Raw genomic sequence first — 20,312 nt, 5'->3', positions numbered from 1 at the left:
CCTGCTCAGAAAGAGCGCGCACATTCGTTCTCCCTATGGGGCATGCGCGGGGATTGAGTTTCCCCCGCATCTAATTGGTTAGGCCCATCTCACTTAGGACAGCGCATGCGTGCTCACCAGCTGGGTCGCCGGAGCCCTCCCCGTGTCACGTGATTAAGGCGGTGACAAAGTCAGGTGAGCCCGGAGGTGGAGTCACGTGACGGTGGCCGCGGAGATGGCTGGTGCCGCAGTTGCCGCTGCGCTGCGGCAGCGGCTGGCGGGGCTGGAGCGGAGGCTGGAGCGGTTGAGAGGCGCGGGCGGAGATGGTGAGCGCGGGGGGGCCTTAGCGCTGCCCCAGCGGCCGGGGGCACCCAACACGAGCTCGGGTTCCCCAGGACACTTGTTCCCAGCCAGCCCCGACTCCTCCAGGCCCCAGGGACCCTGCGCTTACTGGAAGGGGGAAGAGCCTCTGGCTTGTTCCAGTGTTTCGCTGCGCAGCCGGTTGTGAGTAGCACTACGCTTTGCACAGGCTTGTGTTTGCCCTGCTACTGGCCCGAGCCTTCCTCTCCCTGCAGATACCGGATTGGTGGATACAAAAAATGGAATGATAAGGACTGACAGGCTGGGCTGTTAAAAGTCTAGTGATAGAAATGTAGCCGTGTTAGTCTGGGGTAAGTTGAAGCAAAATGCAGGACAATGTAGCACTTTAAAGACTAACAAGATGGTTTATTAGATGATGAGCTTTCGTGGGCCAGACCCACTTCCTCAGATCAAATAGTGGAAGAAAATAGTCACAACCATAGATACCAAAGGATACAATTAAAAAAAAATGAACAAATATGAAAATGACAAATCACATTGCAGAACAGAAGGGGGATGCGGGGGGTGGGAAGGGGGAGGAAGGAAGGTAAGTGTCTGTGAATTGCTGATATTAAAGGTAGGGAGAGTGGGATGTTTGTGAGTTAATGGTCTGTGAGGCTGATTGTAGGTGATTGCCGGTGGAATGACAGAAAAAGAAACCCCATCCCTCCTAATCTGCAACCCCTGGACCAGGTAGCAAGTCCTGGGCAGTAGCCCAGAAAGTCATGTTTGCCTGGAGGAAACCGCAACTAGCAGCAAAAAAAGAAGGGTTTCTTTTTCTGTCGTTACACCAGACTGACGTTTCTGTGGCTTTCTAAGGTCTTTTCTCACTCTCTTACAGATGCGTTTTTAGTGAAAGGTGGGATCTCTTTGGAGAAATTGAAACCTCTTTGTGAGGAAGATAAAGAAGCTGTAAATCCTTCAAACCTTTTGCAGCTTTATACACAGGTATAGTAATTAAACGAGACATGCTTTTAGAAGCAGTAAAATTTATAGCTAAAGAAAATGTGGCAAAGCATGGAAAAAATTTCTCCGTGTTCTTAAGCTCCTGAAGTTCATTTTGTGGTGGCTGCACAAATTTTTCAGAAAATGTATGTTACCTAATGCTCTGGATCAGAGACAAGGAAGAATGAATGAGAGTTGTACCAATGTTAGAGGAGGACAAAGTTAGAGATTGAAATTGTAAACATTTAACTGTGCCATATGTAAACTTGAGTGATTTTTCACAATTAAATATTATTACAAAATAATTAACTTTAAAATTGTAATTTTAATCAGCTCACATCTTACTATGTAATTTAATGAATATGTTGATTTTATTTATAGTATATTTTTATGCCTTGTGTATTTCCCCTTTTTATAGATAGTCTTGGATATCACATATTTTGAGGAGAACCAACTTGTAGATGAAAACTTTCCAGAAGATTCTTCCTTACAGAGAGTTAAAGAACTTATCAATATTCTTTCAGAACCAGAAGTTCTAGTTAAAGAAAGTAATACGTGTCAAGAGGTGAGTACTGAATAATAGCAACATCCTTATTTCAAATGATTGGGGTTTTTAAGAGAGAATAACACTTAGTATTTTTGAGGTCCTTTTAAAAGATTCTGATTCTTATCTGTCTATAATACTGACTGTTTTTAGAAGCAGCTCACTGGACTATCAGTGGTAGTTCTTGCTAGTTTAGTTCAATCCAGGAGATCTTTTTGACCGGATAACCTAAAATTAAACTCTGTGCCCTTCATAGTTTCCATGCATTTTTTTTATTTTTATAGAGTTAAAACAACGTTATTTTTCTTTGAGACTCAGAAGCTTCAGTTTTCGGTTCAGCTTTTCAATTTTATTTCAGCTAGTTGGTGTACTTGGTGCAGAATTGTTAGAATGTCTCTCCTGGAGACGAGGAGCTCTACTCTACATGTATTGTCACACTGTAAAAGAAAGGGAAGACTGGCTGACAGAAAACAGTTACTTGTTTAAAAAGGTAAAGCCCTTTTTTCTTCCTGCAGCAGGCATTTTAGAATTTGTAATTCTAACAAGCTGTTGTGCTTGAGATAACTGTGTGATTCTCAAGCAAGCTGTTTGCTTTGAGTTAGATTGGAGTTGACAAAATCACAACAGCCACAAAGTGGATGATTAAAAAACCTAATATACAGTTTTCTCTTCTGTCACTGGTCTGACTCAATTTGAAGGACAGCTGGAAACTTAATAAAATTTTCAGTCACCTAAGTGACTTGTCTGACGGGGCGGGGGCGGGGGGGGGGGGGGGGGGCGGTAATTTTCCCAATTATGCTGCTATTGTTAAACAGATACTCACTTGTGCGCTTCTTTTTATTTTCAGTTTTCTTAAATCCCTTCCAAAGTGAGTGGGTTTTTTTAAAGGGCACTCTTAAATGGAATAACTGATGGAATTTAAACTTTAATTTATAATAGTGTAACTTTTCCTTGTCCAATCTTATTGACTCTTTGAGATTTAAGCATCTAAATACATATATCCCACTTGCAAATAGGAACTTAAATAGCATTTAGGATCTTAAATCACTAAAGCACTTATGAAAAATTCACTATTGAACACTGTCTACTTAGAATAATAATTTATTGAACTTTGAATCTGTTCAACAGCCATTTGAAAATTTCCCTGAAAATACTACTTTTGTGTTTGTTAGTACATAAAACTAATTTGAGATGAAATTTTAAACATAATTTATAATGGACGGGCTGATAGATTGCTATATTTATGATTCTAGTTAAGACTAAAATGGCTTATGTTTTGTATCTGAATACAGGAAGATGGGGAGGGAGGGAGTAATTCCATGAATTTGTGACTCTTCACACGTTAAAAAATGACTTTTGCCTGAGGATGTAAGAGAATAGTCGACTATCTGATAAGCAGAAGCTTGTCGATAAGCTTCTGCTTATCGGATAATTGACTAGAGATGTGACTAATCACTTCCCCCTGCCGCCCTTGCTGCCTCTATCAGAAAGAGGCAGCAAGGGTAGGGAGAAGAAGCCAGTGCTGTGGGGAGCTGGCTTAAGAACTAGTTCTCTCCAGCACTGTTTCTGCGGGGCCCGGGAGTGGTAGAGGCACAGTGGAAACTGCGTGAGCAGGGACTGAAGCCATCTCCACTTGCGCTACTTCTGTTGTGATTCTGCTTTTGAAATGTACTAGAGCCCCACCAGGGCTCTTGGACATTTCAAAAGCTAAAGCGCCACAGGGAGCGCAGGCCAGCAGGGAGACACCCCCCACCCCCACTGGCCCCGCACTCCCTCTTGTGCCTCAGCCTTTGAGATGTACAAAAGTCCTAATTGGCTTCTTGTACATTTCAAAAGGAAGCCCGCACTACCTATGGGACTTCTACTTTTGAACTGTAGCAAGAGGCTGGTAGGGTTCTTGCTACATTTCAAAAGCGAAGGCGCTCTTATAGGCTAATTGAACAGTCGATGGAAATCCCATCATTTTATTAATTAATCTAAATTTAATATCCCCACTTTTGCCTTTAAAATTATACTCATTGTATTTTTCTTTCCAATATGTACTTGGGAAACATTTAATTTAAAATCTAGCTAGAACTGATTACATTAATATCTAAGTCGTTGTGTGCTGTTCTAACATTTATCTCTGTTTTCTGTATAATTTGTATTCAGTGTCTTACTGATGGAATCCATTATTTACTGAAGATGCTACAGTTTAGGTGCCCAACTCAGCTAAGTGATGTCTCATTTCGGGATAGAGACACAGCTAGGCTGCTCAGTGAAGGTAAATTGTTCCCTTTCCTTTATAAAATCCTCTACTACCATGTTTCTCAAACTGTGGGTTCCGACCCCCCCGGGGGGTCGTGGTATCTCACAGTTTGAGAACCCCTGCTCTACTACATAATAAAAAAGCAGGTTGAACTTCATTCAGATTCAAATTCTATTGCCTTGTAAGAAGAATAAAATCATAGAAATAAGCAAGACTAGTGGACACAATAAATTGTCTTTTTCCTATTTTGGATGCTGGGAAGGCAGGGAGAAAGAGCGAGAAATAAGACAGCTCAACTATAAATTCATCTCAAGAAAATGGACACTGGTATATGTCTGAATGATCTAGTTATGGAGTACAAAGCCTTTCACATCTAGGTCATTGGTTCAAATTCTGGTCCAGATAATCTGCGCAAATGTTATCTGGTCTCAGTATGCTTTGTAATGCCTACTGAGAACTGGTAGTACTAGTGGTGGCAGATTTTATACTGTTGACATGTACAAAGTGGTACTCTTGACAGTTCTTGCAGTCATGTCTAGGATTAAACGGACATGGTCATTTTAACTGTGCAGTGCTTGAGATGGTAGTTCCAGAACAGGGCTGAGTCACACAAAGGTAGAGATCAAACATTTTTATTGTCACTGCCTATGTTGTACCTGTTCTATGGTAATATAAGGTTGTTTGTTGTTGCTATTAGTGCTTTTTATCTGAGGCTTAAAAACTGAGTTTCGTTTTACCCCTCACTCAAAAAAGCACCATCAGCATATAACATTTTAGTCAAATGTTTAAAAACGAGTCACTACTCAATACGTTATTTTGAGGTGGCTCTGTACATCGTATAAATGATGGAAAATTTAAGCACTAGCTGGTTAAATGAATTAAGCAAATTCAGATACATGTTTTGGAGCCAGGATTAGGACAACCAAGACTTCTTGTCTGGTCTTTGTCATAATTAGGCTTATCAGTTAAATGCATGTAGTTGACAAGATTTCCCTGACTTTTGCTGCCTCTGCCTATATCAGAGGCAGCAGCATGAGGGACAGACTAGGGAAGGTTGTTGCAAAGCAGCCTCTGTCTGCAGTGGCTCGGGCTCACAGCAGAGGCTCGTCTGCAAGAGCAGCCACTGGACAGGGGAGAGGTCCGAGCTCCCCATGGACAGGGACTGCTGCCAAGGACTAGCCTCTGTCTTTGGGGAGCTTGGAACCCCCTGTGGACAGGGGCTGCTGCTGCAAACCAGCTTCTGTCTGCTGGGAGTTTTGATGGACCCCCGCGTACAGGGGCTGCTGCCACTCCATGCTGCTGCCTCTTTATCAGAAGCAGCAGCATGTGGTAGTGGGCAGCCGGTCTGCGAGTTGTTTTTTAAACTCTCTCTCCTTGCAGACCGGCTCCTGCGCAGGGGATACAGAGGACTATCAAATAGTTGTGTAACCAATAAAGATTTCATTGTGGCTATACAACTATTCAGTTACATGAGCTCTAACATCCCTAGTCATAATCATACTGTCCCCCCCCCCCTTTTTTAATAAACTAAGTAGAGTTAATGGGAGGATTTTTTTCTTATTGTCTCCATTTCTGTAATAATGTTTTTTCTTTGTTAAATATCCAAATGCTAAATACTAAAGCTGCTAATGAAGAGCTGTTTTTTAAAAGTCACCTGCAGCTGAGGACATGCAGATAAGTGTCTGTGTATCTACTTAAAAATCCTCTGCTTCCTTAGTCACATTCTGCATGTTTATAAACACTGATATGTCCGAAAATTATAGGTGAGAAAGTGAGTATTAAAACTCCCTCTTACCAGACAGAGTAATGAACTAGGACTTAGACTTGGGGCCTTTTAGTGACTTTGTCACTGGCCTGTTGGGTGACCTTGGGCAAGTTACTTCACTGCTCTGTGCTTTCATGTATTACTCTGTAAAATGAGGACAATGATACTACATTTTGTAAAATTCTTAAGATCTTTTGGAAAGCCTAATTTAATTATTATTCTGTTTAATACATTGGATTACATGCTTTCTGCATTATTGAATTTTAAACTGTTTTGCAGGTATATTTAGTGATACCCATGTACTTGCCATGATGTATATTGGAGAAATGTGTTACTGGGGCCTGAAACACTGTGGAGTAGAAAAGCCTGGGACCCATGAAATGGATTCTGAATCTAATACTGAACTGTATTGCTGCTTACGTAGTGCAGTACTGGATTTCCGAGAAGTAGGAGAAAAGATGTTAATGAAATATATAGCTGTGTGTGATGGACCCTTAAAAGGACAAAACTGGAATACTACAAATGCAATCCTAATCTTGGACTACTTCAAGAAATTCCACTGCTAGCTTAATTAACCAGTTGCTGTTTATCTGTTCTTTACAAGAAAGTTGCAATAAATGAAGAATACAACTAGAAAGGTCAAACTGAGACAAAACTGTATTAAAACCTCAGTAGTGTGACTTTTTCTTGTGAAATTGGAAGTTTTATTGCTGCAGTTCTAAAAGCTGTTGGGAAGAGGTACTACTCATTGGCTGCATCTAGACTGGCAAGTTTTTCCAGGAAAAACTTGCCAGCTGTTGACACTGGCCGCTTGAATTTGTGCAAGAACACTGACGATCTAATGTAAGATTGTCAGTGTTCTTGCGCAAATACTATGCTGCTCCTGTTAGGGAAAAAGCCCTCTTGCGCAAATGTATTTGCGCAAGAGGGCCAGTGTTGACTGTTTTGCGCAAAAAAGCCCCAATGGCGAAAATGGCGATTGGAGCTTTCTTGCGCAAAACCGCATCTAGATGGGCACGGACGCTTATCCGCAAAAAGTGCTTTTGCGCAAAAGCGTCCGTGCCAATCTAGACACTCTTTTCCATTAAACTTTTCCGTTAAAAGCCTTTGCGGAAAATCATGCCACCCATTTTGTTAAAAACAACTCATTTAGTGAGCATTCAGTTAGGCAACCTACCCTCTTCTCAATATTAATTTCTAAAAATGGGGTTGGTGGGGCTGTAGTCACTGATACCTGTGATAGCAAACTGCTGTTTGTGGGGGTGATTTTGTAATAAGCATCGCTGTCACAAGAGGTGAAAGAAAGGTGGTACGCTACTCTGGCAAGAGCCAGTGGGGGTGCTCTGCTGAGAGCCAACTAGCTGGCAGCTTGGCTTGGGGTGCGCTCTTCCTGCTGGTTCTTGCTGCAGTTTGGTGCTGGTGACCCAAGTGCATGCAGCTATGTGAGGCTCCCTCTACTCTTGGGGGGCCGCAAGACATGCTTGGGGAGGGAGGAGGCACAAAGGAGGAGGGCTGCTCCCCCTGTCCACATGGCAGTAATGGCCATGTTTCCTAGAGGGAGAAGCCTTACTCTGGGCTGGGGAGTGCAGAGTTGGGGTGGGGGCAAAGAGGTAATGGATGAAGGTGTTGTGGGGTTACAGGGAAAGAGGGTGTTGGCATGGGCTGTGTTGGGGTCAGAGATTAAAGGGTCAACAATCATGGGGCACAGGGCTGGAGGTCAAAGGGTGTTAGGCATGGGGGAGTAAGAGGCTGGGTTGGAGCTAGGAGCACTGGTAACATTTTATCTGCATGTTCATTGTTTGTTCAATGAATATGCAAATAAAATGTTGCTAGTCTACCAAACTTCAGTGAATGGGTTTGCCTGTCTGCAGCATAAAAAGGCTGGCAACCACTGGGCTAAAGAGACCAGCTAGGGACCCTTTCTGTGGATGCTGGGCAGTGTACATGCCATCAGGGCATGCCCTCTTGCCAGTGGCCTCTGGGACCAAGGGAAGGGAGCAGCAGGCCAGAGGGGAGGTCTCACTACTGCTGGTTTCCTTGTAGCAGAGTACCCATATGGCTTCCTTGTGGCAGGGAGTGGTCCTCCCAGCCTGGCAAGGTAACCCAGCTTACCCCCCTTTGCTACCTGTCTTGACTCCTGACAGCATTCCCCCCAACCCCACAGTTAAATTTTGCAGCCCCTCCCATCACCTGCCCTGAGCTGCCGCTTCCCCCCATGGTGGGTGGGTTGTGAGAGGACGGTACCTGGTAGGTTTTCACCCCTGGTTGTTACCCCCTGCCCCGTGAAAGTGAGAGGATTCCGGCTTGAGAGTGCGGTTAAAGCGCCCTTTCCTGGCACAGGCCGTAGCTAAAGCGGGAGCAGGCGCGGGGCTGTTCAAGGAGGGAGCCCTGGTCTCGGTTCCAGCCTCCGGCAGCTGCTGCGCTTTGAAGCCCGTGACCAGAGCGGCTCTCCCCGTTGCATTGGGGCTTCAGGCGGCTGGGGGGCCGGGCGGCGCCGCTCTCGGGGCTGGCCGCGCAGCAGCCCGGGGCGTGGCGTGGGCTTTCGGTGACCCGGTAGCGCTCCTTCTCCACGCCCCGCTCCTGGCAGCCCGGCCAGTCGCCCCGCCAGCTGGAGCCCGCGATCGCCGCTCCCAGCCGGGCCCCGGGCAGCGTCCTGGGGGCTCTCCGGGCCGGCGAGGCAATGGCAGCGAGCAACGCCGGGGACTGGCGCCGCCTGGAGTCCGCCCTGCGCAGCAGCCTGCGCCTGCTCAGGGACAGATGGGCACGGAGGCCGAGGCAGCGAGAGGGGCAGGCGGCGGCCGCAGAAGGGGCGGGTATCGAGGCGTCCGGCGAAGAGGTTTGCGCCCTGCAGATGCTGCCGGTGAGTGACCCAGCTCCTGCCCCATTTCCGCCCAGAGCAGACACCTGCCCCTTCCCTGTCTCTCACCCCACGCACCTACCCAGGCTCGCCTTTTCGTCTCTGACCAGCCAGCCGTCTGGCTCCCATCTGGTTTGCAGCGTTTGGGCGTTGTTCCTGTAGTTCAAACGCATGGTCATATTCTCAATCTGGCATATCCGCAGACATTACATCCTGCGGGTTTGTGTCTGATACTCGCATGGTCATTAATCTAGCAGAGGGTATAGAAAACTCCAGTGGTTGGAAGCTGAAGATGTCAAAGTTCAACCTGAGGATAAGGTGCAATTTTTTTTAACAGTGGGCACTGATAATCTGTCGTTAGAGTCTAAATCTAGATTGCAAATCTTTCTAAAATCTATCCTTTCATTCCACCAGAAATTGTTGGGCTAGATGCAGGAATTACAGATAATCTTTGGTACAAATTATGCATGGATATGGTCCCTTATTTGGCTTTATAATGTTTCATTCTTTATGCTTTTGCTCTCATTTCCCTCTCCTGGTCTCTTATATTTGTATGGGTCTTGGGACATTAAAACTGCTCTTCTTTAATGTTTTCAGATTGATGTGCAGTTATACGTTATGTCATTTCTCTCACCCCAAGACCTGTGCCACTTGGGAAGCACAAATCAGTATTGGAGTCTAGCTGTGCGGGATCCATTGTTATGGCGATATTTTCTCCTGAGGGATCTGCCTTCTTGGTCTTCTGTTGACTGGAAGTCACTTCCAGATGTGGAAATCTTTAATAAATCCTTTTCTGAGCATAATGATAATGCATTGCATGACTACATGACAATGTAAGTATTTTACTTTTCTCCAATGTGTATAAAGCAGTGTAACTCATCCCAAACCCAAATTTTAAAGCCAAAACTCTGCTAGTCTAGTTACATAAAATAAATAAAATTACTTGACTCTTGGAATGGTTTTACAGATAAAAAGCATTTCTAGTTCCTTTGAAAGGAAGTTTCTAATTAAGTAATAATTTGCTCAGTTCTTTTTGCTAGGTATTAAATAGGAATATAAGAATATTGCAAAGAATTTCAAAGTATTTTGCAAATAATACACATACGATACCACAGGAATGCAGCCACCTCAGAATAGGAACTAGCCAGCCATTCAGCTAACCCACAGCATGCTATATAAAAAGTGTGGTGGGAAAGGAGGTGGTAATATTTTTGTCCAGAAGTCTTAAACAAACTCCTACTCTTAGCAAGAGCACTATTAACAAGTGCATCTGATAAAATGTTTTTTACCCATGAAAGTTTATGCTCAATAAATTGGTTCGTGCCAAAGGACTCTCTGCTGTTTTTACAGATATAGACAAACACAGCTACATCTCTAGCAAAAGTATGGTGTAAAGCAAATTGGATTTTGGTTTTTAAGGTCTTGCCTGACAGACTCAGGTACAGCAAAATGTATAACTGTACATTCAATCAACTACATTAAAAGAATAATTTTGGCATTGCCTAACTTTTGCATCTTGACTTTGATCCCTAATACATTTTTTAACATAGTTTTTTATTGAGCATTTCATGGAGGATGCAACTTCATAATTAAAGAAATGGGAGGAGGGATCTGTTACATGGAACAATATTGGCAATAATTGGTGTTCGCCAATATGTGGTTTAGGGATGTAAAATTTTGATTTAGTCGATAAGAGCTCTTCTGCCTTTGAAGTGTAGCAACAGCCTTGGGGCTGTTTGAAGCACCCCCTCTTGTTGCCTCTTTCTGATAGAAGCAGCAAAGGGGTGGGAGGTGGAAGCGACTAGTCAACTACCCTGTCGACTATCCGATAAGCGTTTGCTTATCGGATAGTCGACTAGTTGTTCTCATCCCTATAGTTGTTCTCATCCCTAATGTGTATCAGCCACTAGAGGGGAATGAGACACATGCTTTGCCAGGGCAATGCTTTCACAACTGTCTGCTGACTGTAGGAATGTAGGTGCTCAAGATTCCTGGGTTGCGTTCTCGGTTCTGTGATTTGTGCCCCCTTGAGCCTTATATCCCTGTGTTCCTCGCCTATTCTTGTTCCCCTTTCATTTCATCTCCTTCCTGATTTCTGCCTCTTTCCCACTGTACTCCTGTTTGACTCCCTGCTACTGCCCTCTTCTCCCTAAACATCTGTATACCTTCCCTTATCTCTGTAGCTGTCTCTCTCTCTCTAATCTTCTGGTGATCTCTATCCCCTGACTCTTGCATTCCCATTCTCTCTTGAGTGCCAATCCAGTACCTTAACTGCATAAACATTTCTTACTGGTCTACTTACATACACTATGTAACAACCATAAGTTAACAACTCCATCATGACTGACATGATTGATTAATTGATATGAATCAGTAATTAATAAGTAAAATGCATTTAGTACCTAATTTAATTGGCAGTAATTAATATCTCCTCTGTACTTTGTGTTAATTTCTAATTCTATTTTACACAGATACAAAAAGAGCTGTCCTCAGAGAAGACATTTGAAATCAAGCCGTCCCACATATGGGGCTGTGGCTTCCTTTTTACAATCATTGGTCACACAAGCAGAACCTCGCTTTGCCCTTTTTGGACCAGGTTTAGAAGAATTGGATGAATCTTTGGTGCAAAGAATGATGACATGCCCAGAAATTTTGCCTGTAGCTTGTTTACCTCAAAGACAAATCCATGGTAATAGTCTGTTGTTTTTTTACAAACGTTCTGCAAGATAAAAGGTGCTTTTATACCTCCATTTTAAATGTCATTGTAGAACAATAAGCATTTTATTGGGTAAAATCTTGGCACCTTGAAGTCAGTAAGAAAACTCAGTTGATATCATTGGAAAGGGTGTGCCAAGATTTTATCCCTAGGTTTTGGTTCAGAACTTGGAGTCAAGCAAGCTGTGATCATGGATAAATCTTGAGCCCAGCTTTCTTTAGCTGACATTAAGACTATATGCTTTTTAAAAAAAATGCTTTTGTTTGATTGCCTGCACTTTATACAAAAAAAGAAAAAGAAAGTCCCTATTTTCTACTTAAATCTAACTTATACGAGATTGATAATAACATGCCTTTATTAAAAAGAAACATGACATAGAACATGGCAGCAGCTTGTTCAGTGATTAACTAACAGGATTTTACATAAAATATAGTTCTAAACACCTGCATTTTCCCCTCTTTCCAAACCAGAGTACAATAACTATCATAATTATTGGGAACCACTGACATCTATTTATTCACAATTGAATTGGAATGGTGAGGTTGTGTTCACGGGTAGCCTATGCAAATGTGCATTTGTAGTGCTGTTCTCCCCTTTCTTGCTCTCATATGTAATTTAGTGTGTGTCTAAAATCTGTCTTTAACTGCTGAACATTTTGATATTCTAACTTCATTTTGTTCCTCCTGTAGGGATTGGATCAGGAGTCAGTTTTCAATTTAATAATCATCAAAAATTCAATATTTTGACATTGTATTCAACTACCAGGTAAGGCTTGTTCTCTGCAAAATAAAGCTGAACGTTCTCAGATATTTCAGCATTTTCTCCTGATCTAAATCATTTATGTCATTTTGATATACAGTACTTGATTATTTCTGTAAATCAGGACATCTCATGTAAATTACATCAATTGCCACTGCAAAATATAATTTTTTCATTCACAAATTGTGTGGCAGAGGTAGGACACTTTTTTTTTTTAAGGTAGCCCGGAGACTCTTTGATCAACATGAGTGTGTGAAATACAAAAAGGGCAGTGCTTTTCCTTTTTGTATGTCAAACTTTATTTTTCAAATGTATAAGCATGAACCTGCCAATTGGTGCATATTAATATGGATCTTGCGAGACTGGCTAACTATGCATGCAAATTATAAAAATCTGTTTCAGGGATGAAACCATTCAACATGTTTTGGTCATCCTCTCTCTCCTCTTTGTGGAGTTATTTCCCCCCATCTTTCCTTTTCCCATTCTCATTCCAAATTAGTCTGGATAATTTTGTTAAATGTTCGGGGTGTTTTAATATTTTTCAGCGTGGAAAGGAAGAGAGCAAGATCAGAGCAAACTGCTACAGTCAATAAGATGTTTTACCAAGAAAACAGTATCGAAGGGAATCAACAGGCAATACACTATAGTGTAATTGATCAAGTTAAAAAGGTGTGCGAAGTAGTGGATGGATTCATATATGTTGCTAATGCAGAAGCTCATAAAAGTAAGGAAAGTTATTTTGACTATGTTGACTCATATTTTGTGGATAGTTGAGATGCTGCTAATACATGAGAATACATTTATACTTTGAAGCCCAAATTCTGACACTAATATTCACCTTCAGAAGTGCAGCAAAAAGTACTAATCAATACGAGTAAGAATCATAGGTCCAAATGAAATTAATGTAGTTTCAGGACAAATCTTACGAATAATTGACTACTGAGTCTGCTATATAACTTGAAGAATTGAATTTCATAAGGACACTAACAAGCAGATTATATGCAGTTTTCTTACAATATAAAAGCAAGGTATGATTCTGTTATTCCTTTGTATAAATAATTATTTGGTCTGAATTCTTAAAACTCAGCTAGAGCAAATGAGATGAGAATTTTAAAATGGCAAATGGAAAGATTTAGTTTTGTTAATGGTTTTTTTGTATAATGAGACTAAGTAAAGTCCTTATTCATGTCTGAATACCAGTGACATCATAGAACAATTTTTGGAACTCTTCAGAATCCATCACTAACTTTGTGCATACAGCAGCTGACTTCTTCATGATCTGCTTTATTTGGACATAAGCTTTTGTGAGTAAAAACCACTTTGTCAAATGCAGAGTGGAAATCAGAGAGGTAGAGATATATGTGTGTTCTAACATATCAAAAGAAGGAAGTTACTTATCAAGTGTAGGACCACTGATAATGAAGCCACTTTAGCTGGGTGGATGTGGTTCACTCCCAGCAGTTTATATGGAGATGTGAATACCAAGAGAGAGAATTGCCTTTATAGTGAGATAACAATTCTAAGTCTGGATCCAGTCCTAATTTGATAGTGTTAAATTTTCAAATGAATTGCAGCTCTGTTATTTTTGTTTGTAGTGTGGGATTTTTTTTTTAAGAATGGTGAGTTTTAAATCTGTTACTGAGTGTTCTGCTGGTTTTTGTATGTTATCTTTCTTGATGTCTGATTTGTGACCTTTTTTCCTTTGGAGCGGAGACAGTCCATTTTGGCTAATGTACATGGCAAAGGGGATGGCAAATAACATATTAGTAGATGTGCAGGTAGATGAGCCCCTGATCATGTGGTTAGGTCCTGTGATGGTGTCGCTTGTAAAGATATAGGGACCAGAGTTGGCAATGGGGTTTGTTGCAGGGATGGGTTCCTAGATTAGTGTTTTTGTGGTGCAGTGTGTGTGACTGCCAGTGTTCCCTCTATTTTTTCCATCTGTGTTTGGAATAAATTTTGTTGTGTGGACCAAAACATGTGTGGATGTGCACCACTAATGGAAACAAATGCCCTCCACTGTGGGTGTTTTGCTAATCAGCTGGGCAGCATTTAAATCTCTCCTGGTGGCCACACAGGTGTTCATCTGCTGATGAGTATTTGCTTCAGGTTGAGGAGCTGTCTGTAGAGGAGGACTGGCCTGTGTCCCAAGGTCTGTGAGCGTGAGGGATTGTTTCATAATTTACAACCTGTTCTGGAAATAATGAACTGGAGGGGTTTTAGCTGGGGTCTGTAGGTGATAGCTAGTCATGGTCTGTTATTTTCCTTGTTGGGCCTGTCATATAGTAGGTGACTTCTGGGTACTCATCTGTCTCTGCCAGTCTCTTCATTGGTTATCATCTGCAATGGTGACTCAACACTACTTCTTCTGTAATAAGTTTATCAAGGATATTTTTATCTCTATGCCTAATATAACCAAAGTATATAAATTGATTTCCAAGAGCAGTTTCCAGTTGTCTCCAATAATATTTCTAACATAAGCAGGCATTGTCTTCTCGTCCAGGAGCTATGCAAGAGACTTTGCCAGCACCAAATCTTTAAGATTTCATTTTTTCTTGTGAGCTGTTATAGTTTTCCAGGATTCACATATATAATTCATGATGGAAAAAATTAATCTTTGAGTCATCTAACTATATTTTGAGAGACCATGGTTTTGTCACACTTTCAAGAGAAAGGCCTTATCTGAGCAACTGAGCCATCCCTAGTTGTCTTCATTTTTTTTTTTTTTTGGAACTGCTCTATTGGTTAAATATGTATGATGCCAGATAATTACATTCATCTATTGCCTCTACCAGCTTGACAGCTGATATGATGTTTGTGCATCAACGTGCATGAATTTAGTTTTTGCCGCATTCAAGAATAGTCCATATTCCTCACTGGTTTTTACAGACTCCAATATGTATTGCATTGCATCAATGGTTGCAGCAAAGAGCATCATATCATCAACATATCTGAAGTTCGTTAAGAAATATCCATCAGTGGAAATCCCAGTTCCTTCCCCCTTATCAAAGTCTTCCAGGGCTTGCTAATAGTAAGTTCTGCACACAGGTTGAAAAGACCTGGGGACAGAATACACATGTCTTGCACTTTCCCCAGTGGAAAATCACTTATTGTTTCACATTGGTGTTCCCACAATGGTCTGTTGTGAGCAGTAGAGACTTGCTGTGAGTTCATTGTGATGCTTTGGAGTACTCTATGAAACACATTCAGTGATTATTATACTCCCTGCATTTTTCATATGACATGACATATTTGCAGTTTATCATCTGTGGCTCATACCTTTTTGAAACCAGCTTGTTGTGGTGCTACCTCTGCTTCTGTCAATTGCTTCATGCAATTGCGAATTATGCAGAGCAGTACTTTAATTGTGAGAGACATCAGGGAGATGATCTGACAGTTACTGCACTTTGTTGTATACCCTTTCTTTGTAAAAGCAGAAAGATTCCTTTTGTCCAGTCGTCCTGCCAATTTCTAATCATCCATGCATCATTTCATTACTAGTTTTCCACATGAGCAGTATCATGGTCACCAGTTGCTTACAGTAACTCTGGTAAATTATTTACCACTGCTTATTTTCCAAACTTCATTTTCATAATAATATGTACCACTTCCATATTCTTTTTTGTCATCTTGTGCTGTGAGTGGTTCTGAGGCATACAGGTTGGCTCTGTAATCTGAATCAGTAAAAACTGTGTCTATTTACAAAGCTCATGATATCATCTACGTGTTTTGATAGTCTTTAAGGTGCTGCTAGACCATTCATTATTTTTTGTGCTTTTATGTTGTTCTGTCACAGGGAAAACATTTTGTTAAGAAATCTGACCACTGTGAATATACCTTTTATGTTATTAGTCTCTTTATAATTCTCAAATACCTTGCATTTTGCCCTGATATATTTACTCTTGTCTAGTCTGCCTTTGAATTTGTCTGCCCAGTTTCTTGTTTTCTCTCCAGTGTCCTTCAGTCTCCTGTCCACTCTTTTTGTTCTGTCATTTTTTCATTTGCTCAAACACCTTTTCCAGTAACCATGGTGTGGTCCACCTTTGACTTTTCAGAATATGTGCTTATATGGCTTTAAGCATGAAAGTTGTCATTTAATTCCAGAATTCATTTGGGTTGTTTTCTTCTCTTTAAGAGGAGACTATCTATTATCAAATGGTTAGTAAAATCTGTACTGTTTTTTTCCTAATGTATGCATTGAAATATCTCATTAGTTTATCATACTGCTAGCACTGCTCTGAAACAGAGTTCTGCTGTCATCTAAAGCTCTTTCCTTGCTCATTTTCATGTTGTGAAGGTATAATTCTCCTTTGACCTAGTCTTAAGCAAGTGTGTGTGTGTGTGTGTGTGTGTGTGTGTGTGTGTGTGTGTGTTAAAATTTGTTCTTGTTTGGAGTATTTAAACTGGAGCATATATTTGCATGTAAGATTGTTTCTAGCATTTGATTTTATTTACAGAAGACATAGGAAAATAATGAAGAAATGGAGGAAAAAGTCAGATAGGGAAGGGAGATGTGGAAGGAAGAGGAAGATGGGGAGTAGAAGTTAGGAAAATGGCTTCTGTGAAAGTTAGGAAAATGGTCTTATAACTACAATGATGTGTAAGAATCAATATAGATAGACAATGTAACACAGATGAGTTTGATTATTTATAGTGGCATTGGTCTATTGTCTAATACTTATTTGCAAACTGTTTTCTAGAGCACAACCGTCAAGATGAATTTGCTCATATTTTGGCAATGATAGATCCAACTCTGGGGCCTCCAAACCGACCTGTACTGGTTTTGTCCTGCACCTCTCAAGTTGACATGAAAAGAATCCCTTGTGTTTATATGGCACATCAGCTGCAATTAAATCTGCTAAACCAACCATGGATGGTATCCTCGCTTCTTAAAATATTTTTCTTTTTATTTATCCTCTTTATGTTTTCTTGTGAGGGAGCAGTAATGTTTGGAATGAACTTTAATTTAAATGTTAGTGGCTCACTAGCTAAAGGCAGACAAGCCTAAATACAGATTTTTCTTTGCCTTCATAGTGATAATATTGGAAAGCTTTGTGTATTTTTAAAACATACCACTGTTGTTTAGAACACTACAGAATTTGAATGAAACTATCCTAGTAATTATAGAATTAACAATCTATGTGAAATTCTGAAATTTGAAGCTTTGTTCCCTTAGGAGTTGAAAAGGACTTTCAAATAACCTGTGATTCTGGCTGATATTATGAAGGAAATAAGATGTTACACAACAAGAGAGGGGAGAATTAAGAGAGAACTCCATAGGAAATCAATAATATAAAGATTTTCTAATGCCTTTCTTTACTTATCTTCTCAACAGTACTGTTTCCTTTCCCCTAATTTACTCTATGAAACATGGTCTGTTTAAGGGAGTTGGAAGCCAGTGACAAAACAGGCAGATTTGACAGAGGACATTAAGAACAAATATGGAATGTTAATCTGATATCTGTACACCCACTAAGTATATCCATATACAACACTAACATCTGCCATTCTTGGTTTTACAGGTGCAAGACACTGTAGCTGCTACTTTAAGTGGGCTATTAAATGGAATTGAGTGGATACTGGGAGAAGCTGAATGTAAAAACTCACAATGATCGATCTTGCTTGGTCATTCTGTGTATGGACTTCGTAATTTTGCTCAGAGTATGAAGTTAATATTTCACCCTGAAGTGGCACTGACTGATAAAAGGTTTAAAAGGCGGCCCTCCATGATTGCAAATATTTTAATAATCAGCCTTCTGCCAGAGAGAGACTTGAATTTTAACTGAAAGCAAGTTTGACTGGATAACAACATTTGACAAAGAAATGGATTTGATTTTTGTTAAATGTGGGGCCTTTATAATGCTTTTTATTCTCAGCATATTCTGTAATATAAATCATACTGCAAACTTTTTATACCTGATTAGCTTATACAACCTTTTCACCTAAGTGTCTGCCATACCAGATTTAGGAAGCATACTATATGGACATCCCTGATGGCACAGAGAGCCACTTCTTATATAATGTAGTCCTTAAATGACCAACAGAAGAGACATGCCACATACCACAATATATACTTAACTAATCATCTACTGGACCAGGTTTCCTGAATGATGTACATTGTATTCGATATTTGTTCCAAACACTCATCCTGGACTAACTTCCAAAAAGGGGGAAAAAAAATTCTCCAGCGGCATTGCTTAGGGAAAAGAGGTAATCTTGAAGAGGAATTGTTAGCTTATACCAACATTTTTAAAAATGAAAAATTGATTGACTTTCTTCCTATTTGTATTTTTCCTGACTGTCAATAGACATTCATAAAGCCTACCTGTGTCTGCTTTCTGCTACACTGATATTACCCTGAATTTGACATCCATCACCATGGAACAAATGTCCTTTTTCGTCATCAGGACATCCTGACCTGTAGAGACATTATCTGCTTCTAAGCTCTCAGCTGGCAAACCTTTATACAAATACTTTCGGCAGCTAGCAAATGCCTGAAATGTAAATGTTTTGGTTTTTACTTGTTCTTCTGTGAAGCTGAAATATTTTTATAAAATGGAAAAAATACCGCTAGAGGTGGAATTACAGTTTACGTACTGTGGTGTGTTTGGGACAAAATGGACCCTTTCTCCTACTTTAATCTAGTACTTCTCACTCTCTCTTTGTTGCTTATCACTGAATTGCCTGGATTACCTAACACTCTTCCTTGGTTCTGTTGGCCTGCTTTATATTTATTTTTAATCTCCTTGGGTTTTTTTACTCTATATTTTCTCTCACCTCAGTAAAACCTTCCTATTAACTAGAAAAGTACATGCAGCTCTAGTGGCAAGGGCTATACCTAGGTCAAAGGGCAGCTTTGTGGAGCTAGAACATATTTTTATGATGTGTTTTCATGAAATTAAGGGCTGGCAGAGCAAAGAGAAATTGAGCCTGCAGCACAGTATGTGTAAGTAGTTCCCATAGCTGTCTACATGAGGGACTACTATAGGATCAGAGCAGGAAGACAAGGAGTTTTCATGGATTCACTGTCTTCTTTACCTCTATCTAGGGCATTTGACTACTTCAGAGGTAAGGGTCATATGTGCATTGGGAGCCTATAATGTTAATTATAGAACAACATTAGAATTATGTATTCATAGTCATAACAGCCCTCTACCCCTGACAGACTTATTTGGGGTGAAATTTCTATCTATAACTTGAAATTAAGCTAGTGCCACTTATTTTTACTATAAACATCTCTGTGACTGATGAGGGCTCTCAACGTTTTGAAGGCATGGATCCTCAATGAGAACTGGCCAGAATGAGGCCTATGAAGAGAAAATACAGACACGTTTAGGAGCCTGACCATGCAGAGCAAGTGTTCCAACGTAACTTCACCATTCTTCTTATCAAAACAGAGGGAACTTTACAAATGGTCCTTAAACCCATCATCTTTCAGTAGAAGGTAAACACAGTTGAATTGGTCTAATTCCTGCAAAATACATATGTAAAAAAAATTCCATTTGGAAAGTTCCCTTTTTAAAAAGTTTAGTAGTGATTGATATTTAGGACAGAGATAGAAATAAAGGAAATTCAACCACATTTTGTGTTTCTATAGCATTAGATACCCAAGGCCTCCTAACTTTGGTTTTGTTTGTATCGCTGCTCCTAAGGGATAATTTGGAGTCCTAAGATCAACCCTGGGAGCTCCACTCTACCTATTCTAACTTATTTTTTAATGGCACGTGTAGTTCTCTTCTAAGATACTTTACAGAAGGGACCAAGGCTCACATGCATAAGGTAATCAACATTTTTGATAAATACCTTAAATACATACAGATCTCCATACTTTGTAACATGGCTTCATGTGAGCTGCTGGTTGTTAAAAAAAATAAAAATAAAAAAGAGCTACTATAGTCCAATGGGCACTCTGCTCTGTAGGAGGAGAATGCTCCGTCTCTGATGATATTGCAACTCCTACCATTTCATACATTGAGAAGGAGGTTTCATTCTTCCCAAGTTAAGTGGTGACCCTAAGGCACAACTGGCAACCTGGCCATGTCTTTGTAGCAAAATCTGGCTCTAGGTGAGGCTCTTATGAATGATTTCTCCTGTGTGAATTCTTTGACTAGTTTTGTGTGTGAGACTCTCTGATACATG

At 40.6% G+C, this 20,312-nt stretch overlaps 2 protein-coding genes across 2 annotated transcripts; both read left to right on the top strand.

Moving 5' to 3' along the window:
* The first annotated feature begins 180 nt into the window (after positions 1 to 180).
* On the top strand, positions 181 to 6,521 carry RIMOC1 (RAB7A interacting MON1-CCZ1 complex subunit 1). Its single transcript, XM_006139495.5, has 6 exons — positions 181 to 305; positions 1,181 to 1,287; positions 1,703 to 1,849; positions 2,187 to 2,318; positions 3,980 to 4,091; positions 6,121 to 6,521. The coding sequence occupies exons 1-6, from the start codon at positions 215 to 217 to the stop codon at positions 6,405 to 6,407; spliced, it is 876 nt and encodes a 291-aa protein (XP_006139557.1). The 5' UTR covers positions 181 to 214; the 3' UTR covers positions 6,408 to 6,521.
* A 1,617-nt stretch (positions 6,522 to 8,138) lies between these two features.
* FBXO4 (F-box protein 4) lies at positions 8,139 to 18,760 on the top strand. Its single transcript, XM_006139567.5, has 7 exons — positions 8,139 to 8,701; positions 9,296 to 9,531; positions 11,170 to 11,387; positions 12,104 to 12,179; positions 12,719 to 12,897; positions 16,874 to 17,049; positions 17,696 to 18,760. Exons 1-7 carry the CDS (start codon positions 8,522 to 8,524, stop codon positions 17,783 to 17,785), a joined length of 1,155 nt encoding a protein of 384 aa, XP_006139629.4. The 5' UTR covers positions 8,139 to 8,521; the 3' UTR covers positions 17,786 to 18,760.
* The last annotated feature ends 1,552 nt before the right edge of the window (positions 18,761 to 20,312 follow it).

This window comes from Pelodiscus sinensis, chromosome 6 (genome assembly GCF_052426305.1).
Source record: "Pelodiscus sinensis isolate ZL-2025 chromosome 6, ASM5242630v1, whole genome shotgun sequence".
In the NCBI taxonomy this organism is placed as follows: domain Eukaryota; kingdom Metazoa; phylum Chordata; order Testudines; family Trionychidae; genus Pelodiscus; species Pelodiscus sinensis.
This window is presented reverse-complemented; position numbering and strand designations above follow the sequence as displayed.